Source organism: Leptodactylus fuscus, chromosome 3 (genome assembly GCF_031893055.1).
Source record: "Leptodactylus fuscus isolate aLepFus1 chromosome 3, aLepFus1.hap2, whole genome shotgun sequence".
In the NCBI taxonomy this organism is placed as follows: domain Eukaryota; kingdom Metazoa; phylum Chordata; class Amphibia; order Anura; family Leptodactylidae; genus Leptodactylus; species Leptodactylus fuscus.
This window is the reverse complement of record NC_134267.1, coordinates 105,833,642-105,859,236: the sequence shown is the minus strand read 5'-3', so window position 1 is coordinate 105,859,236 and position 25,595 is coordinate 105,833,642. Positions and strand designations below refer to the sequence as shown.

The window sequence follows — 25,595 nt, the reverse complement described above, 5'->3', positions numbered from 1 at the left end:
TATTTCAGTTTCCATGCTAGGAATAGGATTGAGGTGTTATATGGTGTAGCTTGTGCTGTTATTAGCTGTTATACCGTCTAGAAACAATAACCTTTTGTAGCAACACAAACAGTCTTAAGTAAATACGTACAAATTTTTATTGTGCATAGTGACTTAGAATAAAGGACAAGTGTTGATGCTGACTGCGCCATTGACAAACGATGCTTTGCTGAAGCTCACTGGCTGCTTGTCTATCACAAAGTTGCGGATGCAGCCGGTGAAAGAATTTCTTGTGGTCAAACTTGGTGCAAGAAAAGGATCTATACAAATATCAAAATAAAAAGTCCATGTTAGATAGATATAAAGTGAACTCTATACTATAAATATAATATTATATAAACAATATACCTGGCACGCCTCCAACAAATATAGGCTCTTTAAGGCTGACCAGCTTTCTGTTTAGAGGTCCGATAACATGGTTTATCTCAGAATCCACATCTAGTTGCACCACATTTGCATCTCTTATAACTGTAAGAATATATAAGGAGATTTGTAATAATAATACATTATTATAAAGTATATTGCGTATATTACAACTTAAATACAAAATATTGTTATACTAAATGCAGAAAATCTGAATGATACATATTAGGTAATAAAAATTCATCATATAAGATGATTAAAATGCAACTACTATTTATTTTGGGGGGGATTGTGTCGGGGGGGGGGAGATTATGATGAACATTTTTGTAATATACTTTATTAACTTATCGAGCCTCCTTATAATAAAAAAAACAGGCTGTAAAGTTGCCACTAAGCAATGCCAGGGAGACTGTACACTGTATTCAGTGCAGCATATAGTGTTGGAGCTGAAGCATTTACAAAAGGTAGAGATTCTAGCCATGACAGCACCTTTCTTTTAGGTGGTATACAGCCAAAGATACAGCCATTTCAAGTTCTGCATATTTTCGCAACAAACGTGTACAGACTTTACTAGTAACAGGAGAAGCTTTATGGCAGTAGATTCAGTAAAACATGGCAATTATTTATTTATATCTTTGATCTTCTATGTTTAAAACTAGTCATGGGGCGGATTCTGTTAGTGATAGAACGTTGCTGCTCTATGTACAGACATACATGCTGTGCTGTCAAGATAACACCTAGATTTTTTTAAGCAAAGAGAGGAAAGAAACAAATGAATAAAAGAGAGAACATACTGAATCTTTCCTGATAGGTTCACTTTAAGAGGAGGTACTCTTTAACTGTATTTATTTTAGTAAAATTTTTCTTATAGTTTGCAGTAAAGCTATCATTTATTAAAGTGCTATTTTTACAAACCTGCAATTCTATGCCACTGTCCATCACAGAGACTCTGCTTCGGCACAACATGTGTAGAGAACTCTTTATTGCCAAAGTTTACTTTCACTACCACCTATGTATGAAATATAAATATTAAAACAGAATAATTGGACAGTAATATTCTGACATTACCAAGCAGTTTACCACTTGTGTCTTAGACACAATATAATACCCAGCCCTCTAAGTCACTATCAGTCTAGCTGAGCATGGTTATCTGCTCTTCTAAATACTGTGACATCAGAGTCATGGAAAAACACAATGACATGACCATAACAGAAGTAAAGGTACTGAGGGGAAATCTGAGTAAATAAAAAGCCTGTCTTTTCCAGAATAGCATTACCTGTCCATCCTTCATGTGCAGATTTAGATATTCTTCATGCATATTTTGAATGTGGAACAGAATACCAGAGTTGCTCCTTGGACGAACTTCTACTACAAACTCAAATTTTACACCAGTGTTGAAGGATTCTGCTGTAAGGATGAAAATACATTACTGTAAACCAGACTATAAAGGTGCTCACCCATCTACATTGTGTGCATCTCGTAGACATGATACACTTCTTTGGCTTTCAGAAGTGGAGATGAGAACATTTTAAGCAATTTTCCAAGAAAGTGTAATAAGTGTATTTTCTTTGCATGTTGTGTTACTTGTTTTTGCTATTCACTTCATGCATTACTAGTTCAGTGCTTTGCTTTGTGATGTCAGATGTCATTACAACCCGGTGTGTGCTTTGCTGTATTTACTCTCATGTTCATGTTAAAGAAATGCTGTTATGAAGACAGACCAGACAGGGCCTAACTGCTGTGTAATACAGTGTTTCAATTCATTAGGTCAATACCTAGAATGATATATCCGCCTTCTGAAGAAATATAGGTTCCGGATTCCATTGGACCTTCAAAGCAAGGTGTCACACTAAATGCCTGGGATGGAGTAGTTACAGAGCGCCCATTGAGCTGCAGGTCTCCAAGGCAGCCATTTAAACTGTAGACGGCATCAATCTAAAGAAAATGTACTATTATTATAACCAAATGTACAAATGCATACATTGCTTTAAATCTATCTCATGTTTTTCTATGACTGGGAAAAAGTTATCATTAGAGATGAGCGAACAGTGTTCTATCGAACACATGTTCGATCGGATATCAGGGTGTTCGCCATGTTCGAATCGAATCTAACACCGCGTGGTAAAGTGCGCCAAAATTCGATTCCCCTCCCACCTTCCCTGGCACCTTTTTTGCACCAATAACAGCGCAGGGGAGGTGGGACAGGAACTACGACACCGGGGGCATTGAAAAAAATTGGAAAAAGTCATTGGCTGCCGAAATCAGGTGACCTCCATTTTAGACGAATAGTGGATTTCAAATCCGGGTCATATGAGAATGTGAACTTTGTGACTATGAGACAGGGATAGCTGTACAGGCAGGGATAGCTAGGGATAACCTTTATTTAGGGGGGAATGTTATTAAAAATAACTTTTTGGGGCTCTATCGGGTGTGTAATTGTGATTTTTGTGAGATAAACTTTTTCCCATAGGGATGCATTGGCCAGCGCTGATTGGCCGAATTCCGTACTCTGGCCAATCAGTGCTGGCCAATGCATTCTATTAGCTTGATGAAGCAGAGTGTGCACAAGGGTTCAAGCGCACCCTCGGCTCTGATGTAGCAGAGCCGAGGCTGCACAAGGGTTCAAGCGCACCCTCGGCTCTGATGTAGGAGAGCCGAGGGTGCACTTGAACCCTTGTGCACCCTCGGCTCTGCTACATCAGAGCCGAGGGTGCGCTTGAACCCTTGTGCACACTCTGCTTCATCAAGCTAATAGAATGCATTGGCCAGCGCTGATTGGCCAATGCATTCTATTAGCCCGATGAAGTAGAGCTGAATGTGTGTGCTTAGCACACACATTCAGCTCTACTTCATCGGGCTAATAGAATGCATTGGCCAGCGCTGATTGGCCAGAGTACGGAATTCGGCCAATCAGCGCTGGCTCTGCTGGAGGAGGCGGAGTCTAAGATCGCTCCACACCAGTCTCCATTCAGGTCCGACCTTAGACTCCGCCTCCTCCAGTAGAGCCAGCGCTGATTGGCCGAATTCCGTACTCTGGCCAATCAGCACTGGCTAATGCATTGTATTGGCTTGATGAAGCAGTGCTGAATGTGTGTGCTTAGCACACACATTCAGCTCTACTTCATCGGGCTAATAGAATGCATTGGCCAGCGCTGATTGGCCGAATTTCGTACTCTGGCCAATCAGCACTGGCTAATGCATTGTATTGGCTTGATGAAGCAGTGCTGAATGTGTGTGCTTAGCACACACATTCAGCTCTACTTCATCGGGCTAATAGAATGCATTGGCCAATCAGCGCTGGCCAATGCATTCTATTAGCGTGAACTGAGTTTGCACAGGGGTTCTAGTGCACCCTCGGCTCTGCTACATCAGATTGCTACATCTGATGTAGCAGTGCCGAGTGTGCATCAGATGTGTAGTTGAGCAAAACTGATTAGGAATGCATTGGCCAGCCTTCGGCCAATCAGTGCTGGCTCTGCTGGAGGAGGCGGAGTCTAAGGTCGGACCTGAATGGAGACTGGTGTGGAGCGATCTTAGACTCCGCCTCCTCCAGCAGAGCCAGCGCTGATTGGTCGAGTTCCGTACTCTGGCCAATCAGCACTGGCCAATGCATTTCTATGGGGAAAAGTTAGCTTGCGAAAATCGCAAACTGACAGGGATTTCCATGAAATAAAGTGACTTTTATGCCCCCAGACATGCTTCCCCTGCTGTCCCAGTGTCATTCCAGGGTGTTGGTATCATTTCCTGGGGTGTCATAGTGGACTTGGTGACCCTCCAGACACGAATTTGGGTTTCCCCCTTAACGAGTTTATGTTCCCCATAGACTATAATGGGGTTCGAAACCCATTCGAACACTCGAACAGTGAGCGGCTGTTCGAATCGAATTTCGAACCTCGAACATTTTAGTGTTCGCTCATCTCTAGTTATCATTAGTTTATACTATAGAGTAGAATGTTATAGGAAAAACAGAAAAGTATCCCATAGCATCTAATTGATGGTATCTGATTTTCTACCTTCTTCTCGGGATCTGTTTAATTCCTTCATGACACTCTGTGTCTAGAATTATTGCATGATCTTATGTATAGATCATAGGATCATGCAAAAATTATAGTATATCATAGGGAAATGATAGTATACCATAGGGGATATTCTATATATTCATGATTGTGCAGAACAATCCACATAAAACAAGCTACAAGAACCCAAAGTTCTTTCTTTTAAGAAACCCCATTGAAGTTTTATAAAGGTGAATATCCAAGTGTACCTGTACATTCTTCATAGCTTTCTCAGGAGCTACACCTCCTATATAAAGAGGTGCCGTGACATTCCATACAGTGTGAGCAGGTGGAAGGCTTTCTTCAAGTACTCGGAGACCATCTATAATTAGTCTACCCTTATTCACATCACGGACACATATTATCTAGTTGAGAACATAGTACAAGAGAGTTGATTAGTAAAATAATTTACATCCATTATTATTACTTTAATAAATCAGACATTAAAGCATTGAGGTATGACATAAAATCCATAATCCTAACTCTGTCGAGAGAGAAACTGAAGAAAGATGCAAACATAAGGTCTAGCAAAGTAAATATCCATCCTTTCTTCCTCCGCAACACGCCACCTTCATCTATAGTTTTTTGATAAATCCATACATCTTTAAATTGTTAGGAGATTTGGCAAGCCACCGCTCACATTCACGTCTATGGGAAGCTCTGTACTAGGTTGTCTCTGCCAGTCCCATAGAAATATGTATAGAGATGAAGATCTGTGTCCACTACTGCTGCATTCACACAAGAGTCTCAGGAATCCTCATTGTTGTGATCAGTTGAGTTGCCAAGAATAGTAGTTACAGCAACTTGATACTTTGAATTATCTGTGATAAAATAGTTATACACCTATTTATTTGTGTAGTATTTCATAAGGCAGTGTATTTTCTGAGTAAGTAAAGATACTTGTGTGCTAACACATTTTGCCTTCCACCTCTTGATATAAAGACAATACTACTAGACTAGTTGAAAGTGACTTACAGTGTGCCACATGCCATCATTGTATTTCTCCTGGCTCTTTATTGTCAGTGTTTGTTCACCAACATTAAATCTGAAATGTAGTTGACCATGAGCAAGGAAGAGAGTTAAAAAGTTGTTTTCTTCTTCATCTGACACATAGACGATCATTCCATGGGATGAATGTGTCCGAAAGCGGAAAGATAATTCAGACCTGTCAGATATACAAATAAGAATGCATTGCATATGAACTCAGCATATATAAGAACAGCCTATTTATATTGTTTTAAAGATAATTGTTATAGCATCATTGAACTTTGCCTAATTCATAAGTCCATCAGGGTTCATGGTTTACATCTTCTACACGGACAAGCAAAAGGGTAAGAATGGTTAGAACTTTTGGCTTTCAGGCTCCATATCTCACCATCCACTACAGCTTCAAATATGAGACTGCCATCGTTTATAGACAACCATCTTGGTTATCTCATATACGACTTTGACTTGCAACTATTTAGCAAATGATTAGTTATGCAGATTCTTGTCCGGTAACCACTGTAAGCCAATGGCTGGGCAGGTAATGGAGGGAGTGTACATCTCACCCAGACTACTAAGGTGGGTGAAATGAGAAAACTCCAGAAAGAACATTTCTCAGCAGATAATTTTGTCTGCTGAGTGTTATTTCAAAGTTCCGGTTACTGGGCTGGATTTTTAGGAATGGAAGGTAGGTTTGGTACTGGGACCTCTCATTCCACCCCCCTCCAGTCCACACTTTGGGGATGTTCCAGCAGCAACTCAGCTGCAGAGAGTCTCCTCGTAAGGAGGCTTAAGAAGTCAACTCCAGCAGCAACACTTGGGCAGAGCTTGGCTGGAGAGCTGACATATTTTTGGAGCTGTGTCCTGAATGATTCAACTGGCTGTTTGATTACTGTTATTCTAGGTGAGGTAACCTATTCTATGTTTAGTTAGAGCCTAGCCGGGCAGGGATTTATTTTTGTATTGTTTTCCTTTTGTTGCTGCACAACCTTTTTGAGTGAAAATAAACTCTACCTTTGTTTTGGACTAAAGACTTGTGTGTCAATGCCACCCAACCTAGCAACCCCAGACCCTGACACCACATTGTTACTGTTTTACTCCTAAAAATCCATTTTTAAATTTTTATTATTTTGGAAAACCACCTTTGGCTTTCAACAGTGCCTGAATCCTTCTGGCATGCGTTCGATCAGTTTCAAGCATGTCTTGATCGAAATCTGATGTCAGGTCTCTTCTACACATTCCCAATGTTGGTGCATACTGGTCAACTCACGAGTCATGTCTTAAATAGTTGCAAGTAAAATTTATGTATGAGCTAGCCAAGATGATTGTCTATAAATGATGGTAGACTGACGTTTGGAGCTGTAGTGGATGGTGAGATTTGGAGCCTGAAAGTCAAAAGTTCAAAACATTGTTACCCTTTTCTCATCAGTGTAAATCTAGTCGATATTTCTGTTTTGCAGGAATTCAGATCATCTCTTACTGTTCTCTGGAATGTTATCAGTTGGTGTGATGCTTATGGGGTCTTTTTCTCCATTGTGATAGAGAGAACAATGAACCTCATGTTTTAAGTAATATTTATTTATGTTAGGTCTATGCACATTAAGTCATTTATGAAGGGGTTGGATTGTACGTCCTATGTATTGCAAGGAGCGCTTATATTTATTTAGATAAATAACATGAGTAGATTGACATATAAGGTGAGATTTAGTCAAGACTCGATTGCCCATAACATGTGAAGCAAAGTCAGACTTGTGGTTTATAGTTTGGCAGCACATGTATTTAGGGATTCCGCACCTACCATTTCTTTTTTGTAATGTTTGAATGTTTTTCACTGTATTTTGCCACAGGATATTTGCAACTAAAGTATTTTTAATAGCTGAAGCTCTTTTAAAAGTGATATTTAGATCTCTAACATTCATCTTGGCTAAATTTCATGCAAAGCATTAGTCGCTACTTTTTCTGGATATCCTTTCTCTAGGAATCTTTTCTTTTTTATCTTAAATTGTCATTACACTCATTTTCATACAATTCTTTTTAATTCTTTGGAATTGGGTGGATGGGATATTATTTTGCCATTTTTGGAGGTGATTGCTGGTGTAAGGTAAGTAGCTGTTGATGTGAACTGATATGAAAAAAGTTGGTGGTAGAGATGTTCTCCTGGTGATTGATCAATATCTAAAAATTCCACATGAACTTTACTTACATTAAGTGTAACTTCAATTCCACATGTATTGTCATTAACAGAAAGCGTGGACGCTTATTTCATTTCCCTTCCAGATGATGAAAACGTCATCGATATACGTTCTATAAAAAAGGAACTGCTTCCTCTGGGGCTCTCTGCACAGAATGTTCTGCTGTTCAAAGACCCCTATGAACTATTTGGCATAGGACGATGCCACTTTTGTACTGGCGGGATATATTATGGTAGATAAAGTAATTATTTTGTAAAATTAATTCCAACCCTTTAAGGAGAAATTCTCTTTGTTTGTGACCAATTTCAGTGTCTAAAAATAGAAAGTGCATGGCACAATGTTTATCGACAAAAGGGTTATTTAAATCAGTGATTTGAATTCTATGTATGTGTGTGTGTTATGGTCAGCAGGGTTTATAAAAAAAAACTTAAATGAAAACCCCACGGAGCCCTCTGGGCCACTGACTACTAACCAACCTGGTGTGAACAAAGGCTAACAGTTACTGTCACTGCAGCTAAATTAAATTACCAGGTGTGCTCTGTTGCAATTCACAGAGCCCTGTGCAGTCAGAGCAGCCGCACAAACAAACTGGCTAGCCTGAACTCCAGGACTAGCCAGAGACCAAGTAAACCCTGTGTGTGGTAGTTCCACCCAACCACCCAAGCAACTACTGCCAAGCCCACTCCCAGTCACCCTGTCTGGGAAGATTTTGCTAGCTGACCCTACAGACTTTTACCACACATACAAGGCAGCATGCTGCCTGACTACCAGTGGCATTGCTAGCTCAGGGGTCTTTTGCTAACTAGGGCAATTCTAAGAATATTTCAGGCAGGAACCCAAGCACACACACAACACACATCAATTCAGGTTTTGAATGAGATCATAGAGCGCCGGGCGTCCAGACCAGCCCCCTTATATAGGCAAGGGGCGGTCACCAGCAAATAGCCCAGCTGCCCAAACCGAGCGTCCATTGGTTGACACACATGTCGATCAACCAGTCGACCACGCCCGGCTGTTGCAAGGCAAGTTAACCCTTGCAACCCTGGATTGTGCAGAGGCACAGACAGCGACGCCCATATCATGGCCGCAGTCTCTGCACAATCCTAACAGTGTGTATATAAACACATATATAATATATATGATATATATATATATATATATATATATATATGACACGTAAATACATAGAATACTGTATGACCTTACACAACTCTATACTATACTACCATATATCGTTGCACAATTTAAAAAAAATAAAACATTACATATCCTTTTGGGCATTCACTGACAATCTGATGTCATAGCCAGTTAACTTGCCTGACAGAAATGTGATCACTATGGTTTAGATCAACGACTTACTTTTGATAGAATTGTCTAGGAATGTGTTTGTATTCATGGCGACTGTTAGCAGTTCCACCATACAGATAGGCATTTCTGACAGCTCTCGGTCTGCTAGGTGATGAACACTGAGAGTTGACCTCTGGTTGCTCCTCTGTTTTTATGTTCTTAGGACCAACAATGCTGTGTGGAGGATCTGCTTTATGTTTTCCAATCTGTGTTTTTTTTAAAAAAAAAAAAGAAAAAAAAAAAGGTAGAATGTTAATATATGTGGAAAAATGAATAACTAATTTAGAGCCTTCTAAGGGTTTGTTCACACAGTGGAAAATGAAGAGGAATTCCTCTTCATTTTCTGCCGCCATATATTCGCCAGCAGTCGTGTTGTGACAGGATGTTAATGGGCATCAGCATTCTGTCACGGCTTTCCACTGGTGATTAGGCCCAATTGAATGCGAAATCTGAATTGGATTTCAGAGCAGAATCCGCCCCTATATCCGCAGTAGATTCTGCCATGTGAACATATCCTAAGGGTAAGGACTCTTGTTGAGGTTTTATTGATGCATTATTGAAGCCAAAGCCAAGAGAGGATTGAAAATCAATGGGAGCCTCTCAGGTCTTTTTTCCGGGAGCCATTTTTTTCCGGCTCCCGGCAAAAGAAGCGAGATGCTCATTCTTTAGACCGTTTCACCTCGTGATTTGGCCTGAAGACACTCCCTCCTCCGGACTAGGCCCATTCATTGGGCCTAATCCGGAGTGGAGTGCGCGGCTGGATGCCTTTTCAGTGCACCAGCTTTCAGTTGTGGCTACCCGGTTTTTGGTCCAGAACCTGAGGCCGCCTCAGGTTCCAGACCAAAAAGCTCCGTGTGAACTTACCTTTAGTTTTTCAAGTACAACTGAATGATATTTTTATCACAATGATAAAATCATTGTAGCTACTACTATCCTGTATCTTAAAAATTTTAATTTTTTTTGTATTCAATGAATTGTAGTTTGTATTACTTACTCTATTTTTTTGTTTTCCTTTTGGTTTGGAAGAGTTTTTGCCACGTTTATGGGCGTTTAAAGCAACTGGGGGTGTCTCAACAGGACAGCCATACAAAGACACCTGAACCTTTTCTGTATATTTCTGAAAGTCTTCAACTTCCACATCTCTGTCAATTCTATGGACCAACAAAGACAAATAAATATTGTGACACATGCATTGCACACTAGTGAGTTATATTGATGCTGAATTAATCAGTAACATTGTTCTAAGGTCAAAGGGTTCAATTCTTTTCTTTGTTTTCATAGATATTTCTGTAGAAATGCCAACCATTTTTAAGTAGTTAAGAACATACCTGGAGAAGTAAGCATTGCTAATGCAGCCTGAAAAATTAGCTTGTGACACGCCATTTGGATAGCCACCAAAATAAAATTTTCTTGCACCTGGAAGGTTTGTGTCTTTTTTATCCCGTTCCTGGAAACTGATGTCTGTCTCATCTATCAGCAGATGATACCTACAGGAAGAAATACATTTGTTAATTGGGAAGATATTAGCCAATATGAAAATAAAATATATTTTATTCAATGTAAGCCCAAATGGTGAGAAAACCATGGACTGAAGTGTAGCAAGACGAACTTTTTCCATTTACCAAAGTTATGCCATAAGCATCTTAAAGTTTTGGGGGGATTTTAACCAGGAAATCTCTTTGAAATATTAGTTTAGGCTTATCCTAGATAGTCACTGTTTTTAAGACACTGGTAAGTAATAAATAGTGAATAAATAGGCAATGACAATCCATAGTATGCTGATGTGTAGAAAGGAATATTGTGTAAGTAGGGGCCCCTCGAACACATATTGTTAGGAGGGCCATTATGGGCCATTATACTGTATGGAGGGGCCACTATGGGACATCATACTGTATGGGGGCTGCTATGGGACATTATACTATATAGAAGGGTCATTATGGGACATTATACTGTATGCAGGTTGACTATGGGAAATTATTCTGTATGGGGTCTACTATGGAATTTTATACTGTGTGGAGGGGCCACTATGGGATAATATACTGTATGGGGGCCATTATGGGACATTATACTGCATGAATGGCTACTATGGGACATTATACTGTGTGGAGGGCTGTTATGAGACATTATACAGCGTGGGGGCTGCTATGGGGCATTATTCTGTCACAGGGATATTTGGCATGAAAAGGGTGGATGTAGTTTCTTAACAGCCTGGGACCTATGGTACTCTTAATCTGTTCCATAAACGTCTCTGATCATGGGGACCTTTGTATATGGAGGCACTGTGGGAGACGTTTTATTATATACAGGGGGCACTGTGGCAGTCATTATATTACATGTAGGGACCATTATATTACATATGGAGCACTGAAGTCTCAGGGCCATTATACTAAATGTGGGGGGCACTGATGGGGCCATAATACTGAGTATGAGGGCACTTATTTGGACATTTTACTGAGTGTGTGGGGCACTGAGGGGGCCATTACATAGTTGCTAATGAGACATCGTTGTATTAATATGCATAAGTGACTACTACTTTGGAGACACCTGATTGAGATACTGGGATTGGGTTTTCTCACTAAGGGGAATTCACTTGAGAAGGTTGAGAATCAGTGGTCTAGATTGTGGAATAGTCAGCCTGCTGAGATTTGTGTAAAGACTGTCTACCACCAAACAAGTCATTAGGTAACAAACAGCAATCTACACTTCTTATTTCACCTCACACCTTGGTGTGGTACTGGTAGGTATAATAGGAAAATAGGAAACCTAACTTAAAAGGACCTGTTCTTGGTACAGATTCCCCTTACACTTTAGACAGCTGGTGGAAAACTACAGAACCTGGAGACCAATCCTCCCTTTACAGTATCCAGTACATATCATAGTAATGTTATCGCTAGACTGCAATAATTTAAGTTGAAGTTGGAGAAATATGATTAAATGGAAATACTCAAAACTAATGACTATTATGGTAAATGCATAAGTGAAGGTATATGAACACAAAATATATTGGAAGTTATAGGTAAGAAATGCAAACTCGCTGTACCTTGTTGGTGACACTGAAGCAACAATGAAGTGACTGTGTCCATCATTGTACATCTTGTTTTTCGATTGTACCTTTATGTCTTGTACTGTTAGGATAACAGCACCTTTATCCATTGAAACTGAAAAAACATCCGTCTGAAAAGAAAACAAATAAAAAGATTAAAAAATATATTTACGTAATCTTATTCAGTAAAAAGTATCAACATATTATAGTTCATAATTAGTTGGGAAAGTTCAGGTTGAAGCAACATATCTATCAGCTTCATTACAAATAAAAATGTGCGGCCGATATACAGAAGGCTATTATCATCTCCAAAAAGGAAAAATGTCTGTGTATAGTGTAGTGACAATTTATTTGCATGATATTGCAGGAGTGTCTGTTTGTATTGTGTATATGAGTACTATTCACATGTATATTTTCTAGTACAGTTATAAATACAGTTTATAGTTACAAAAACTTTGAAATAGTGTTCTGGGGAGAACATACCGTATATACTCGAGTATAAGCCGACCCGAATATAAGCCGAGGCCCCTAATTTTACCACAAAAAACTGGGAAAACTTATTGACTCGAGTATAAGCCTAGGGGGAGTGGGGGGGAATGCAGCAGCTACTGGAACATTTCAAGAATTAAAATGGTCAGAGTTTTTGGGTGCAGTAGTTGCTGGATGCTGGGAAAGGGGAGGGCGTGTTTTGGTTCTCTGTCTGCCCCTTCCCTGAGCTTGAGGACTGAGGTTTTTTTCCCCCACTTGGAATTCAGCCTGGCTGAATCTGCTGTATCTGCAGTGCTCCTATTAACCCCTTCCCGACGGAACAGGAGCACTGCAGATACCCTATATTCAGTAGAGCGGGCACTTTCAGACACAGGAATACCTAATGTGTATGTGTTTCACAGTCATTTTCTACTTTTGCATGTATTCTAGGGAAAGGAGAGATTTACAACTTTTATTTTTCTATTTTTTTTAAAGCTTCTGCTGAAAAATTTGGCTTATACTCGAGTATATACGGTATTCATTTAAGGGGTTTTCTAGGAAGTGTATCCTGCGTTCACTGATAATATAGTCTGCTAACAACTCAGTCCCATTCAAGTGAATGTTGCTGAGCTGCAATGCCAAGCATATATACTATTTAATATATGGAGCTGTGATTGGTAAGTAGTCTCTGAATACTGCAATGTCTTCAAACAGCTGATTGAGGATGGAGGGAAGGAGAGGGGGTGCTGGGTATTTGACCTCAGCCATTAATGTCTTAGTTATAAAGAGTTGTTCCAAGATTTAAACTTCTCAGGTATTCACAGAATAAGTCATTCTATAAATTTCTGATTGGTGGGATGTGATCATGAGAAGGGGTCCCCATAGTCCCCATATCTCCATATCGCTTGAATAAAGTGGCAGCAAAGAACGTTGCTTCATTCTTCTCTATAGAACTCTTGAAAAGAAGTACTGTGTCTAGTTATCTTGGTGTATCCTACAGAAGAGAATGGAACATCAGCTCTGTTCATAAAGGGGGGGGGGGGGGAGGGGGGCCTCAGGAATCATGTTCTTATGATTATAAACCCACTGATCAGACACTTATACATAATACCTATATTGTGGGCCAATCTCTTTAAACGTTGTAACTTAACTAATATTAATTATGGCTCAGAGTTGAAATGCTTTGCACTTAGTTGGCAGACCAATACTTCTTTAAATGACTGTGAATATATATTGAGCAATGCTGCTAAGATTATTGTTAACGCTACAGCAGGGGCACAGACTGAATTATGGACCATTTCATAATGACAACAGTGTTACAAAACACATCTTTGGATCTCAAGAATCCTATATACTATATATGAGAAACATGATTATAATCAATATGATACATGTCTACTCACCCCATCAGAATGATAAAGCAACAATCCACTTGGCTGTAGTGTTTTAAAGCTAAAACCCCCTTCAAAAGCATCAAATGGTGCCAATTTTTGACTGGAGGCAATAAAACTTTGCCCATTAAAATAAGAACTGCGGGACATCTAGGATTAAAAGCAGATAAAGTGATTTATTATATGTGCAGATATATTGAGATATATAAGCATTTAATGAGTAGTCATACTTTTGAATAACTTGCTTTAATTGTCCTTTATGGAGAGTTAAAGGGAACCTGTCACTATGAGTTTGCCCCATAAACTATCACCAGGAACTGGTACAGCATCTTGCCAGTTGTTCATTGTTGTCTGTCTTACGTTACAGCATTTTTTCTATAACTTATAAAAGTACTTTGGTTCATTATTCAAATTAGCATTTTGCAGTAATGGGAATGGAGAGGTAGTGCCTAAAGTCAAGCTTGCTGTGCCCCTTCTCCTTTCAGATAAACACTAAGGCCCCACAGGCCAGAAACACCGCGCTAAAGAGCTGTGGGAACAACCGCGTTGGGAACGCATCGCGGTTCTTCCCGCAGCACTTTGAACAGAAAGTTCACAGAGTTTTCATCCATGGACTTTCTGTTCTGTTACTGTTCTGTTATATCTACAGGAAAAAATAGGTTAGATTTACAGGAAAGCCGCCATCGTTTCCGTAGACATAACTGACATGCTGTTATTTCCAAAACCACACCAGTTTTAATCGCAAAGTGGGCATGGGATCTACTTTGCAAGTACTGTAAAATGCCGCAATTTTTCCTGCAGTGTTTTCACCGTGGGCAAATCGCAGCATTTCCAGCCCGTGGATCCCCGGCCTAAGGCGAGGTTTACATCAGCATCCCCAAGCAGAACCCCCCAAACAGAAACCTAATCCCCTTAAAAAAGCGGTTACCCACAGAAACCCCAGGACCCCACAGACTATAATGGGATCCATGTGGTTTCTACTCGATTTCTGCCTGAAAAGAGTGAAAAATACGGAGAGAAAAGCGCTGCTTGCATCACTTATCTGTCTGAATTTTTCATGCGGAGAGGAGAGCTGTATAGAGAGCTAACAGTACTGTGAACCCAGCCTAAGGCATGTGAAAAACAGCCATGTGGCACCCGTTTTTTGAATGGCCATCAGATGGCTGTTTTTAAATATGCATGTCTATGGGTTTTTATCACGTCTAATTTTTTTATCAATTTACTACAGGACTGCAGCTATTTGCAAGCTTCACGTACACAGTACAGTAGCTCCAGCATGGGATCTTCAGAGCGCTACTGTACATGTGCCATTTATCCAACAGAAAAGTGAGGACAGTTGAGTGTGTGGTGCAAAACATCCGAAAAGTCACAATTTTTTAGGCAAAATTGTCCGTTTACCAAAAACTGCAACTTTTTATACCTGAAACTAGCATAATATTAGTGATAAATTCCCCTGGTAAATTCCCTATTATACACATAATGTATTGTAACTTACTAATAACTCTTCAGGACATCCATAACTAATACCAATAGTGTCTTGTTCTTCTAACAAATTAAAGTCTTTCTTCTGGAACTGGAACCCTTTCATGCATCCTCGGAAGGCTATATCTGCAGCTAGGTGTGTCCGCATACTGCAGAACATACAATAGAGACATAAATATTAGCTGATGTATGTTTCTTATATATTGTAACAAGTGAATCATCATGTACAACACAATACAACAGATGTATACAGGAAAACTTGTACAGTTTTAGTGTTTTTCATTTTATCTACTTTTTGAACAGTTTTGTTCAAGTAGCAAAAATTTTCCATTAATAAAATAATTTTTTTATATACAGTATATATTAAGGCAGTGGTTCCCAAACAGGTGGTCATGACCCTCTGGGGGGGCTGTGTGAAGACTACCATGGGTTGTGAGCCATTAGTAAAAATTAGGCTGTACAACGCTGCACTACAGTCCTGATATGGCTGCTGATAAATATCAGAAGCCACATCTATAGCAAATCACTGCACAGCCTTCAGCGGACAGTGGGTCAAGGGGAGGTGAGTAAAAATAACAAACACTTATACTCACATCTTCTGGTCATCCAACGATGTTCCAGCATCCTCATCAAGCTTTTACCAGCCTCTGAATGATGCCACATGCCCCAAGGGTCACCACCAAGAGCTATGGTTGGGCACATTGGGTGTGCTGACGTCATAACACTAGATCTGTGCTTCATGGCGTTAACGCACTCCATGTGACTGCTGATGCCAGAAGAGGCCACAGTAGTGACCCCCGAGGAGTATGATGTCACAAGAGGCTTGAAAAGGACGCAGATAATGAAAGGATTCCCAGGAGAGGTGAGGCATGGTGAGTAATGTTATTTTTTCTCACCTTCCCCGGACCTCTACTTATACTCTGGGATTTGAGGAGACTCTAAAGTACAATACTTCCCCAAACCAACTTGGGGGAAATATGAACCTCAGAAATATTTTGTCGAAATTAATCTCTAAGGGCTCACCTAACTCTACTAATGAAGTGGCCCAAGACTTCCGGCCACTGTGTAGCATTATACTGTGTGGGGTCAATGTGGAGCATTATAAAATGAACGTACCTCTGCAGAATGGGTGAAGGTGCTCCTCCTATAAATATGTCGGTGAATGGAATTGACGTCTTATCATTGTCAACACTCTTCACATGTTTTCTGTCAACAACCAAGATCATCTTCTTGGAATTGTGATAAATTACAGAAATCTGAAAAAATGAAGTTAAACATATCAAACATTTAAATGACTAAGCCTTGTTCACTACTGGATATTATGGGAATCTCAAGCAGGTTCATCTCTTTGAATGCTGTCAAATATCATAGTGTGCCTTCACGTACCTCGTGATATCTTGCATCATTAATTTGTGCTTTTTTCATTGAGTCATCTAGAAGAACTGGACCTTGACTAAATCCAAAGTCATACAACAGTCTCAGGTAGCCATCTTGAATTTCCAGGCTAAAGAACTTAGTCTAGAAGATCGTAAAACAACAGTTAGTATACAGGTACAGTATCACGTGGCATAAATAGTAGAACACAAAACATGCACTTACTCCATTAACCATTAAGAAGATTAGGGCGTTATCTACAGATGTTCGAACTTCAATGTCAAAACGAGTGACTTGGGTAAAACGTCCTCTCTTTTCAATATTACGTATAACGGCGTAACCGGAACCATCAAAGTAGTAACTGGCTGCACGACTTTGCGTAAAAGCCAACCTATTTCTACACAGAGCAATAAGCAAATTGTTATTAAGATGGAATATGACACATGTAAAAAAATAAGGATTACATGGTAGAGGTTTTGATCTGGATGTCTACATGTAATTTAGAAGGGGGTTTCTGACCCTCCGATCACCACTTTATTGAGACTGGGAAGCAGAAATCCCTTGTTGTTCTGCATCATACATATACACCAGACATATATATATATATATATATATATATATATATATATATATATATATGTAGTGGTTTGACCATACATATATTGCATAGTGACGGGACCTGCTTTGGAGCTGAGCTCGAGCCATCAGCAGTGGGTGTCAGGTGTAATGTAGTGTGAATACCCACTGATGACAACCATCAATTTATATACAAAAAATAAAGGAGACCAGTCTCATCACTACAGTCTTACCTTCTACATGGTGGTGATGTGACCGTATTTATGTTATACTTCTTCTGGAAATTATACAAGCTGACAATATCATCATTCACAGATGCAAGCTCTAGACAACCCACAAAGCTGGGGAGATTCAAGCTGTCTGGAAGCTGAAAGAAAGGCAAACAAGCGGATGTAAATAATAGTCAAATAAATCTCAGCAATAAATCTGTCACGTATCAGCTCTCTGTAACTTGTCCAAGAAAGGAGCTGTCACACATACTCATTTAAAGAAGATTATTTCTTGCTGCTGCCCATTTTAGATGGTCACTGACATCTCAATGACACATGTGGTGGTACACAAAGTGCCCATGTGTTCTTAGTATAAACCCACAGAGACAATGTGACAATCAAAACTCCTCTCATATATCCCCAAGTTCTGTACGTTTAATAAACAGATCAAACTGAGCCCTTATAACAACATTAGGATATATATCAAATATATCAGAATATGTGTGGATACAGGATAGATTTTATTTCAGTGTTGCTTTTAACCTTGAAAACGTTATGGCTAAGGCCCTACGTTGTGATCTGGAACCAAAAAACACTCTGGAATACACTGCGGCGGGAACTAATCATGTTTTTTTCTATAGTGATTTTCATTATTATTTCATAGAGTTTTCCGCTGCAGACTTTATGCATCTATTATACCTATACAGAAAACACCAGCGTTTCCATAAATAGAATTGACATGCTGAGATTTTCAAAAACACTGCGTTTTTCGCAACAGGGGTCTCCAAGCTAAAGGGATTATCCAATCATGGATAAAGGGACGTTTAATTTTTTAAACGTCCCTTTATAGTATACTCACCTATAATGTCTTTCTTCCTTTGAGTTGGGCACGTTATACCTTTAAATTTAGCTATTTTGCTACATAAATAGCATTAGCGTTATTCACAGCACTAGAGTATGTATTTACAGTTAATACCTTAAATCCTTCCGGTACTCCACCAACATAGAAGACTGTGTTTTGGGGATCAAGATCAAGCAAAGAATCACTTCCAGAAGCCTCGCCCTTCTTAATGAACTTTTCTTCTGCTGTGCTGCTCTCACTAGGGATAGTTAAAAGAACTTTGCCATGTCTTCCCAATCTATCAGAAAATAGAACAATCTGTATTAATATCACATCAAGATGACACTAGTATTCTTCCAGTTTCCACATTCTTACAGATGGGTAGAACTCATTACAGTATAGTATTTATCTTTGCTGTATATATGTAACAGTTAATGAAACAGAATAAATGTGTATTAGATCAGTTTGGAGGAATTTAGCTTGAAGTATGAAGGAGCTGCATTCTGTAGAATCTGCTAATACATTGTTATTAATTATATAGCTGTCAAGCACACCTGCAATAACGTAGAAATTGTCTATTACAAAGGTGCACAGCCTTTTCCACTAGAGGGCACTCACGAATATCTTCTAGGACCTGCACTTCATACAGTAAGAATATTGTTGAATTACATTAGAAAGAAAAATCTATGTGATATAAAATATGTTTATGTGAAAGCAGACAAAGGTATTATAGGAGTAATACTTATATTAGCTTACTAAATAAATCATGTTACCAGATATAGTGGACCTCTGTGCTCTGAAAGTTTATGGCTATAATTGTCTGGGTTATTCAATAGCTGTATCACTTATATTATAATTTTATCTTATTTTTACGTTAAAGGGGTTGGCCACTTTCAGACCAATATTGACAAACAAATGTACGATAAGATATACAATTTTCCAATATACTTTCTGTATTAATTCCTCACAGTTTTCTAGATCTCTGCCTGCTGTCATTCATTCTGTTACTTCTAGAGGATAAAACTCTGACCATGGTCATGTGATTTACAGTCCATGGTCATGTGATTTACAGTCCATGGTCATGTGATTTACGGTCCATGGTCATGTGATGAGTACACAGGTGCTGCTCGTTATAGTCACAGCCCAGTAATCAGACATCTGCCTGGTAATCAGCTGTGCACCTGTGTACTCATCATATGACCCTGGACCGTAAATCACATGACCATGGACCGTAAATCACATGACCATGGTCAGAGTCTTATCCTCTAGAAGCAACAGAATAAATGACGGCAAGCCGAGATCTAGAAAACCGTGAGGAATTGATACAGAAAGTATATTGGAAAATTGTATAGCTTTTTATTGTACATTTGTTTGTCAATATTGGTCTGAAAGTGGCCAACACCTTTAAAGTAATTTATATAAGAGATACCTGCACTAATATTACTGATCAATGCAGGGAAGAGTAATGGAGTTCTGTATCTGAAGGATGTGACTGTCTTTTAACATGGGTCAGGAGGGGTATTAGGTATTCTTACCTTTGGTTCACATCCGCATGGGGACCCCCCGAACAGACTAGCTAATGCATTTGCAAGCGGTGTGCCAGTGAAAGCACACGGACCCCATAGACTATAATGGGGTCCGTGTGCTTGCCGCGAGATCTCAGCAGGGAACATGTGGACAGGAAAGTACTTCACAATCTACTTTCCTTTCCACATGATTCCTGCAGACAGCATATGGAGAGCACACGGACCCCATTATAGTCTATGAGGTCCATGTGCTTTCACTGGCACACCACTTGCAAATGAGTTCGGTAGTCCGTTCGGGGGGGGGGGGGGGTCCCCATGCGGACTCCCCCGAACGGATTACCGACGCAGATGTGAACGAGGCCTTAGGGAGATGTAACTTTTGCAGGAGTATAATAGAAAGTGTGCCTTTCTGAACCATCAAGACACAGACACATGTGGCGCTATAATATCTAATCTATACTCCTATTAGGGACTGCCAGTGCAATTTCCTTGTGGATCATGTTTAATCCTCGTAGCAATAGTTCCTGCCTCTCAAAATCTAGAGGATTATATATGATCCACAAGTATGGTCTGAACATTTTGTGCAATTTTGGGACAACAAAAGGGGTTTTCTGGGACTAAGAAAATGTGAATAGATGCAGGAAATGCTTCCCTCTCCCTACACATCTATCATGCGGCCAGCCTGTCAGTGTCCATAAAACCCTCTGATAACTCACTGACAAATTCCTGTCTGATGGAGACAGAAGAGAACCTAGAATTGTTAAAAATAAATCAAAATAAAAATGTGTTTGTCTACATTGCTGCTTTTGCTGCCTCTAATCACTGCTCAATGAGGTGCTGGTTTATCTGGTGGTCAGGACCAGCCCCGACCTCCTCATGGCTGCTCTGGCAGTCAATAAAGGTTAGACAAATGCTGCTTTCATCAATTATGATATCACGTTTATGACGGATATGGCTAACACCTAAAGTCATTTGCACAATGAAGTGCACATGATTAGGACCAGTTGGGAAGTTATTGCAACGGAGATGTGTTAGTCACACATTTCTGCAAAAGGGTAGGAAATGTTTATTTGGTCTCAATTAGAAAAATTCATTTCACCACATTAAAACATGTTACCTTTCTACTTTGACAAGACTGAAGTATGATGGCCACGTACTGACAGGCTTTGAGTCCAATGGAATCTCAACATCTCCTTTACCCAGGTTGTACACATAAACAAGATTATTACGCTTAATTGCAAGACCCATGTAGTCAGATTTGGCCTACAAAAAAATGTAAATAAATAAGCATATATGCAAATATACAGAGTCTTATTAACAATTCATACATATCAATTTAAATGTCAACCATACAAAATATTGATATTAAAATATACTGATCAGAGGCAATGCGAATGGGTCTCATAATAAGACATTTGAGGGAGCATATTCTTTGTTCTGTCATGAGATATTCAATTCAACAGAATGGCTGTCAGAAGTAGGGGCGCCAGTATCCCTTTTAATAACGGTTTTTAGCCTTTCAGTGTTGTAATAGGGACATCTGGAGCTAAATCTCCTTCTACATTATTGTCCAGCTGGTCTACAAGGTGGATGTGCTGCCCAGTAAACCCCGAACTGAGAGTAGATAATTTTATAGCTAGTAATCCAGAACATGAATAAATTGTCATATTTTTCTAATTTTAAGCCATGCAAATCACAACCTCCAAGGAGATATGTTAGCAATATGAGGTACCGTATATTTCTATAATTCCACACATACAATACAACCTTTGTGAGATGACCACTCAATAGGAGAATAAACATTGGTCTTTTAGAAGGATGGTCCTATCAAAGAAGGGAGCTCCAAATCTGACACAGAAAATTCGGATCTAGATAAGCCGTGGTCTTCTCACTGATGTCTCTGTATGTGTACACCAGGTCCCTTAAAGATCTGTAGATGCTGAGACTAATCTAACAAGAGGTGTCCTTTAGAGATGAGCGAATAGTATTTGATGGAATATGTGGCTGCCATAGGAATGCGTGTTAGCGGCCGAAGACCAAGAGGTTAAGCCTTAACCCCTTAGTGTTGGGCCGCTAACACGCATTCCTATGGCATCCAGGTATTGGATTGAATACTATTGGGTCATCTCTAGTGTCCTTTCAAGTGATCCCTAGGATGAGTGATCTGTGCGACCATTAGCAGCCGAGAAGCGGATGATGGCCAGCAAGGGGCAGCCTGTGTATGACAGAGGATGATGCTGCTGGTGCTTGCCTTCTGACATGGACCGCCTACCTGGCAGCCATTTTGAAAAATTGACCAATAGGAACTTGAGAATTTGTATAATTACCCATAATCCTTTGCTGGAACTCTCCCTAAGCTTAGTGAATGGTGAAAAGAATAAATCAAATGAAGCAAAATGTTGAAAAATGTGTGGAATTCTTCTCTGTGGGGTGGGCGGAGTCTCATTTGGTTGTGTAGCTTTTTTATATGCTATGGCAGAATATTGAGAAAGCAGTTTTCATCTTCAGAATGACCACTTACATTTTTGTGCCCCAGGTACATGATAAATCTGTCATGTTGGCTACCCTCTGGATTTATGTACATGCTGACAGAGGAATATGCTTTCAGGTCAAGTACGTTGGTTTTCAGATTCACATTAACTGCTGATTTGCCTTCAAACTTCATCGATACTTGAACCTTGAATGAGAAAGATACAATAAGGGGCTGTATCAAGAATGACATTCAATCACAATTTGCAGATGGGTGTCTGTTGCCCCATTCAGTTTCTATGGGACTGACATATGTAGCAGAGCTATCTCCATCTGTGCCACAGACTTTGAATAGCGTATAGACAACTGTTCCTCCATTTATACGTGGAAGGATTTCATTACTGGTGGGGGTGCCAGAGGTAAGGTACTCTTACTAATTATTATTTTCATTAATGCGACATATTAGTGGTATGTTAGGACCTGAAGTAATGGATTATCTTCTTTTTGTACACCACTTTTATTTTTAGATGGCAAATAAAAGCTAAGTTTTACAAAAACTTCCTCTAGATCTTTTCCTGACTTTGCTGGATTCTTCCCTTCTTTTTTTGCAATATATCTACCATCTCCAGTCCAGAGGTTTTGGGAATCCATGCTCAGGATTTGACTCATTTTTATGGAAGAGGACATTATTACACAAATGTGAGTTGGGTTCTGTGCACATTTTTTCATGAAACTATAGACAATCATAACCCATTGGTGAATCAGTTCCAAGATGGCCATTACTGTGAAGACGCAGGCAGACATACCTTACTGGCTATACTTCTTGTTTGTGCAATCAGCTCACGGATACGATTAATACTGGATGAGATGTTGTTCGAGGGGAATTTGTGTTCTACAGTGCGCAGTTTATTCAAGAGCAATGGCATTACTTCTGTCAAATTCTTAACTGCAATACAATACAATGCCGTTTACATAAGGTATAAAAACTCGCCTGGAAAAACATTGTTGGCTCACTTTGTGCCTGAATTTTAAGGCACAATTTTGGCATACTATGTTGCATTTATATCACACACCCTTTTCCGTTTTAGGCACATCACAAACTAGGAGGGGTTGAGAGGTGACAAAATGCACCATATTTTGATATTGTCTATCAAGGTTCAGAGCTGTTGTGCTGTCAATGTCTTACATTGGGTGTATTTCTCAGCTAAGAGCAAGAGTGGCTACAGATATGTCAGTAGCTTCAAGCATGTGAAAAAGCAAACAGTTAACTTAAAAATTAGAAATTGAAGCACAGTGAGACCAATAGCTCATGTCTTCTATTTCTATGAAATGCTGGTCTTAACACATCAGTCCCATCAGTGACCTTATTGATTAATAATGCTGGTTTTTATTTCTCTTTACATGTGAGCAGTATTATATTTGCTTCACTAATTTGCACTTTTATAACTTTTGCCAGGATTCATGGCAGGACCCAGTCCTGGTTTTGGCTTACAAATATTGATGCATAAACTGACCAAAATACTGCTGTGTGAAATTGGCCTTAGAGCCCTTTCACTTGACCAAGTCCAGTCTGTGGAAAATGGTCCGTGAATGGGCTGTATTTCCCAGACTGAATTTGGCTGTGTGCATAGGAGTCACTGCATCCCAAATGGCTCGATCCCTACAGTGGTGAACTGATAGCATTACGTCAGTTCTTTACTGTAGCAATTGGGCTGTTTAGGAGTTCACTGCATCATAACTGACTATAATGGAGTGTCTCCTATGCACATGGCAGAGTTCAATGTTAGTACTATGGCCCACACATAGACGTTTTCCATGGACGGGATTCTGACATGTGAAATGGTCCTTAGAGAAATTTGCCTACAGCTTGACCATTTTTCTAGCCTTTCTTGGTACAGTCCCAATTGTGACTATTTAACCTCCCTGATTTTTACCAAAATTTGGTGTATGTGGAATATTTAATGAAAGCAAAATTACATTAGAAGTTTGTACTAATATAGAGTACATGCAATTGTTGGATATAACAAAGAATAGTTTTGATCATTTTTTTACCTGTTTCTCCAGCTGAGTTCACAACATTATTGAAATCAGAAGCATCGAAGTCAGAATTATGTAGATTTTCTGCCCACATGTTTGCATTTTTCTCCATTGGCTCAGTAATCTCAGATACTACAGCTGTGACATTTAGAGCCTTGTGCACCAAGTTTTTGGAGCTTTCCAGCCTTTTTCTAGTGTCATCTGTTAGAAGAACAAATCATACTAGTTTGCTGGGTCTATAAAATATAACATGCACCCAAATACTCCAGATAAACGAACACCAAAATGCAACAACAAATGGATAAAATAGTTTATAGAAGGGGATTTACTGTTAGAGTGTCCATATAAAGAACACAGAATATAAATTGAGTACCCATAAAAGTGCACAGGGCATACATAGGGCCTCTGGCATACAATGTCCCATAGTATATGGGAGATTTACCTTTTCCTTATTATGCATGCATACTATAATGAAGATTTTTTTATAGCTTTATTTTGTTATAGGCATTCATGTATGGCACTCAATGGAGCAAATGGTTTCTAGGGAGGACATACCCTTCAATAAAAATAGTGGGAGGATATAATAGGGCAATGTAAAACTAATAATTAATAGTAATTATATACAATAATACGTTTGTTGTATTTGAAGAAATTGCATTTTATAATGGATAGAAGAGGAAACTTCCTGCTTACCCTGCTTATCGGCCTGAAGCTGAGCAAGAACATTTGCCAGGCTCTCATTCAAGGCTGCCCTCCTTAATGCAGCAGCGCTGACACGTTGTTGTGTCTCTACCAAACCTACAACATTACGTTAAAGTAGAAGAACAGCAAAATTAATCTCATATAATATGTATTACTCCACATAAGTCACACATTCTGATTAGAAAATACGATCATTATAGAAGATAAATATTTTTGTACAATTGCAAATCATTCTTCCAAATCTGCAAAAGGTATTTCTACCTGCATTATAAAAAAGATGCTTATACTGTATAATCAGTATATGTAGTGAAATATTAATATTACCCACTGATAGTAATCCATATTTACCTAAGTCTGAGGGGTCCCGCAAGTCTTTGGCTTCAGTCAAGAGTCGGTCACTTTCTCCTTTTTGGTAATCAATCTGATTATTAATAACATCTACCGCCTAGAAACAAAATTACATCTTTTGAAATTACATATTTTTGATAATAGTGAAA

The 25,595-nt window shown here is 39.3% G+C and overlaps 1 protein-coding gene across 1 annotated transcript in view; it reads right to left on the bottom strand.

Moving 5' to 3' along the window:
- Nucleotides 1-132: 132 nt before the first annotated feature.
- Nucleotides 133-25,595, bottom strand: part of LAMA4 (laminin subunit alpha 4) — a 131,029-nt gene continuing 105,566 nt past the window's right edge. The window contains exons 17-40 of the mRNA XM_075268127.1: nt 25,447-25,543; nt 25,090-25,194; nt 24,412-24,597; nt 23,166-23,305; nt 22,412-22,567; nt 21,008-21,153; nt 18,500-18,662; nt 17,548-17,681; nt 16,964-17,135; nt 16,751-16,882; nt 16,481-16,620; nt 15,378-15,513; nt 13,895-14,032; nt 12,021-12,154; nt 10,309-10,467; nt 9,975-10,131; nt 8,993-9,186; nt 5,433-5,622; nt 4,667-4,822; nt 2,178-2,337; nt 1,679-1,809; nt 1,318-1,411; nt 388-507; nt 133-299 (exon numbers count right to left, since the gene is read on the bottom strand). Of these exons, the coding sequence (XP_075124228.1) occupies nt 154-299; nt 388-507; nt 1,318-1,411; nt 1,679-1,809; nt 2,178-2,337; nt 4,667-4,822; nt 5,433-5,622; nt 8,993-9,186; nt 9,975-10,131; nt 10,309-10,467; nt 12,021-12,154; nt 13,895-14,032; nt 15,378-15,513; nt 16,481-16,620; nt 16,751-16,882; nt 16,964-17,135; nt 17,548-17,681; nt 18,500-18,662; nt 21,008-21,153; nt 22,412-22,567; nt 23,166-23,305; nt 24,412-24,597; nt 25,090-25,194; nt 25,447-25,543 (3,486 nt within the window). The 3' untranslated portion in view covers nt 133-153. The remainder of the gene's footprint in view (nt 300-387; nt 508-1,317; nt 1,412-1,678; nt 1,810-2,177; nt 2,338-4,666; nt 4,823-5,432; nt 5,623-8,992; nt 9,187-9,974; nt 10,132-10,308; nt 10,468-12,020; nt 12,155-13,894; nt 14,033-15,377; nt 15,514-16,480; nt 16,621-16,750; nt 16,883-16,963; nt 17,136-17,547; nt 17,682-18,499; nt 18,663-21,007; nt 21,154-22,411; nt 22,568-23,165; nt 23,306-24,411; nt 24,598-25,089; nt 25,195-25,446; nt 25,544-25,595) is intronic.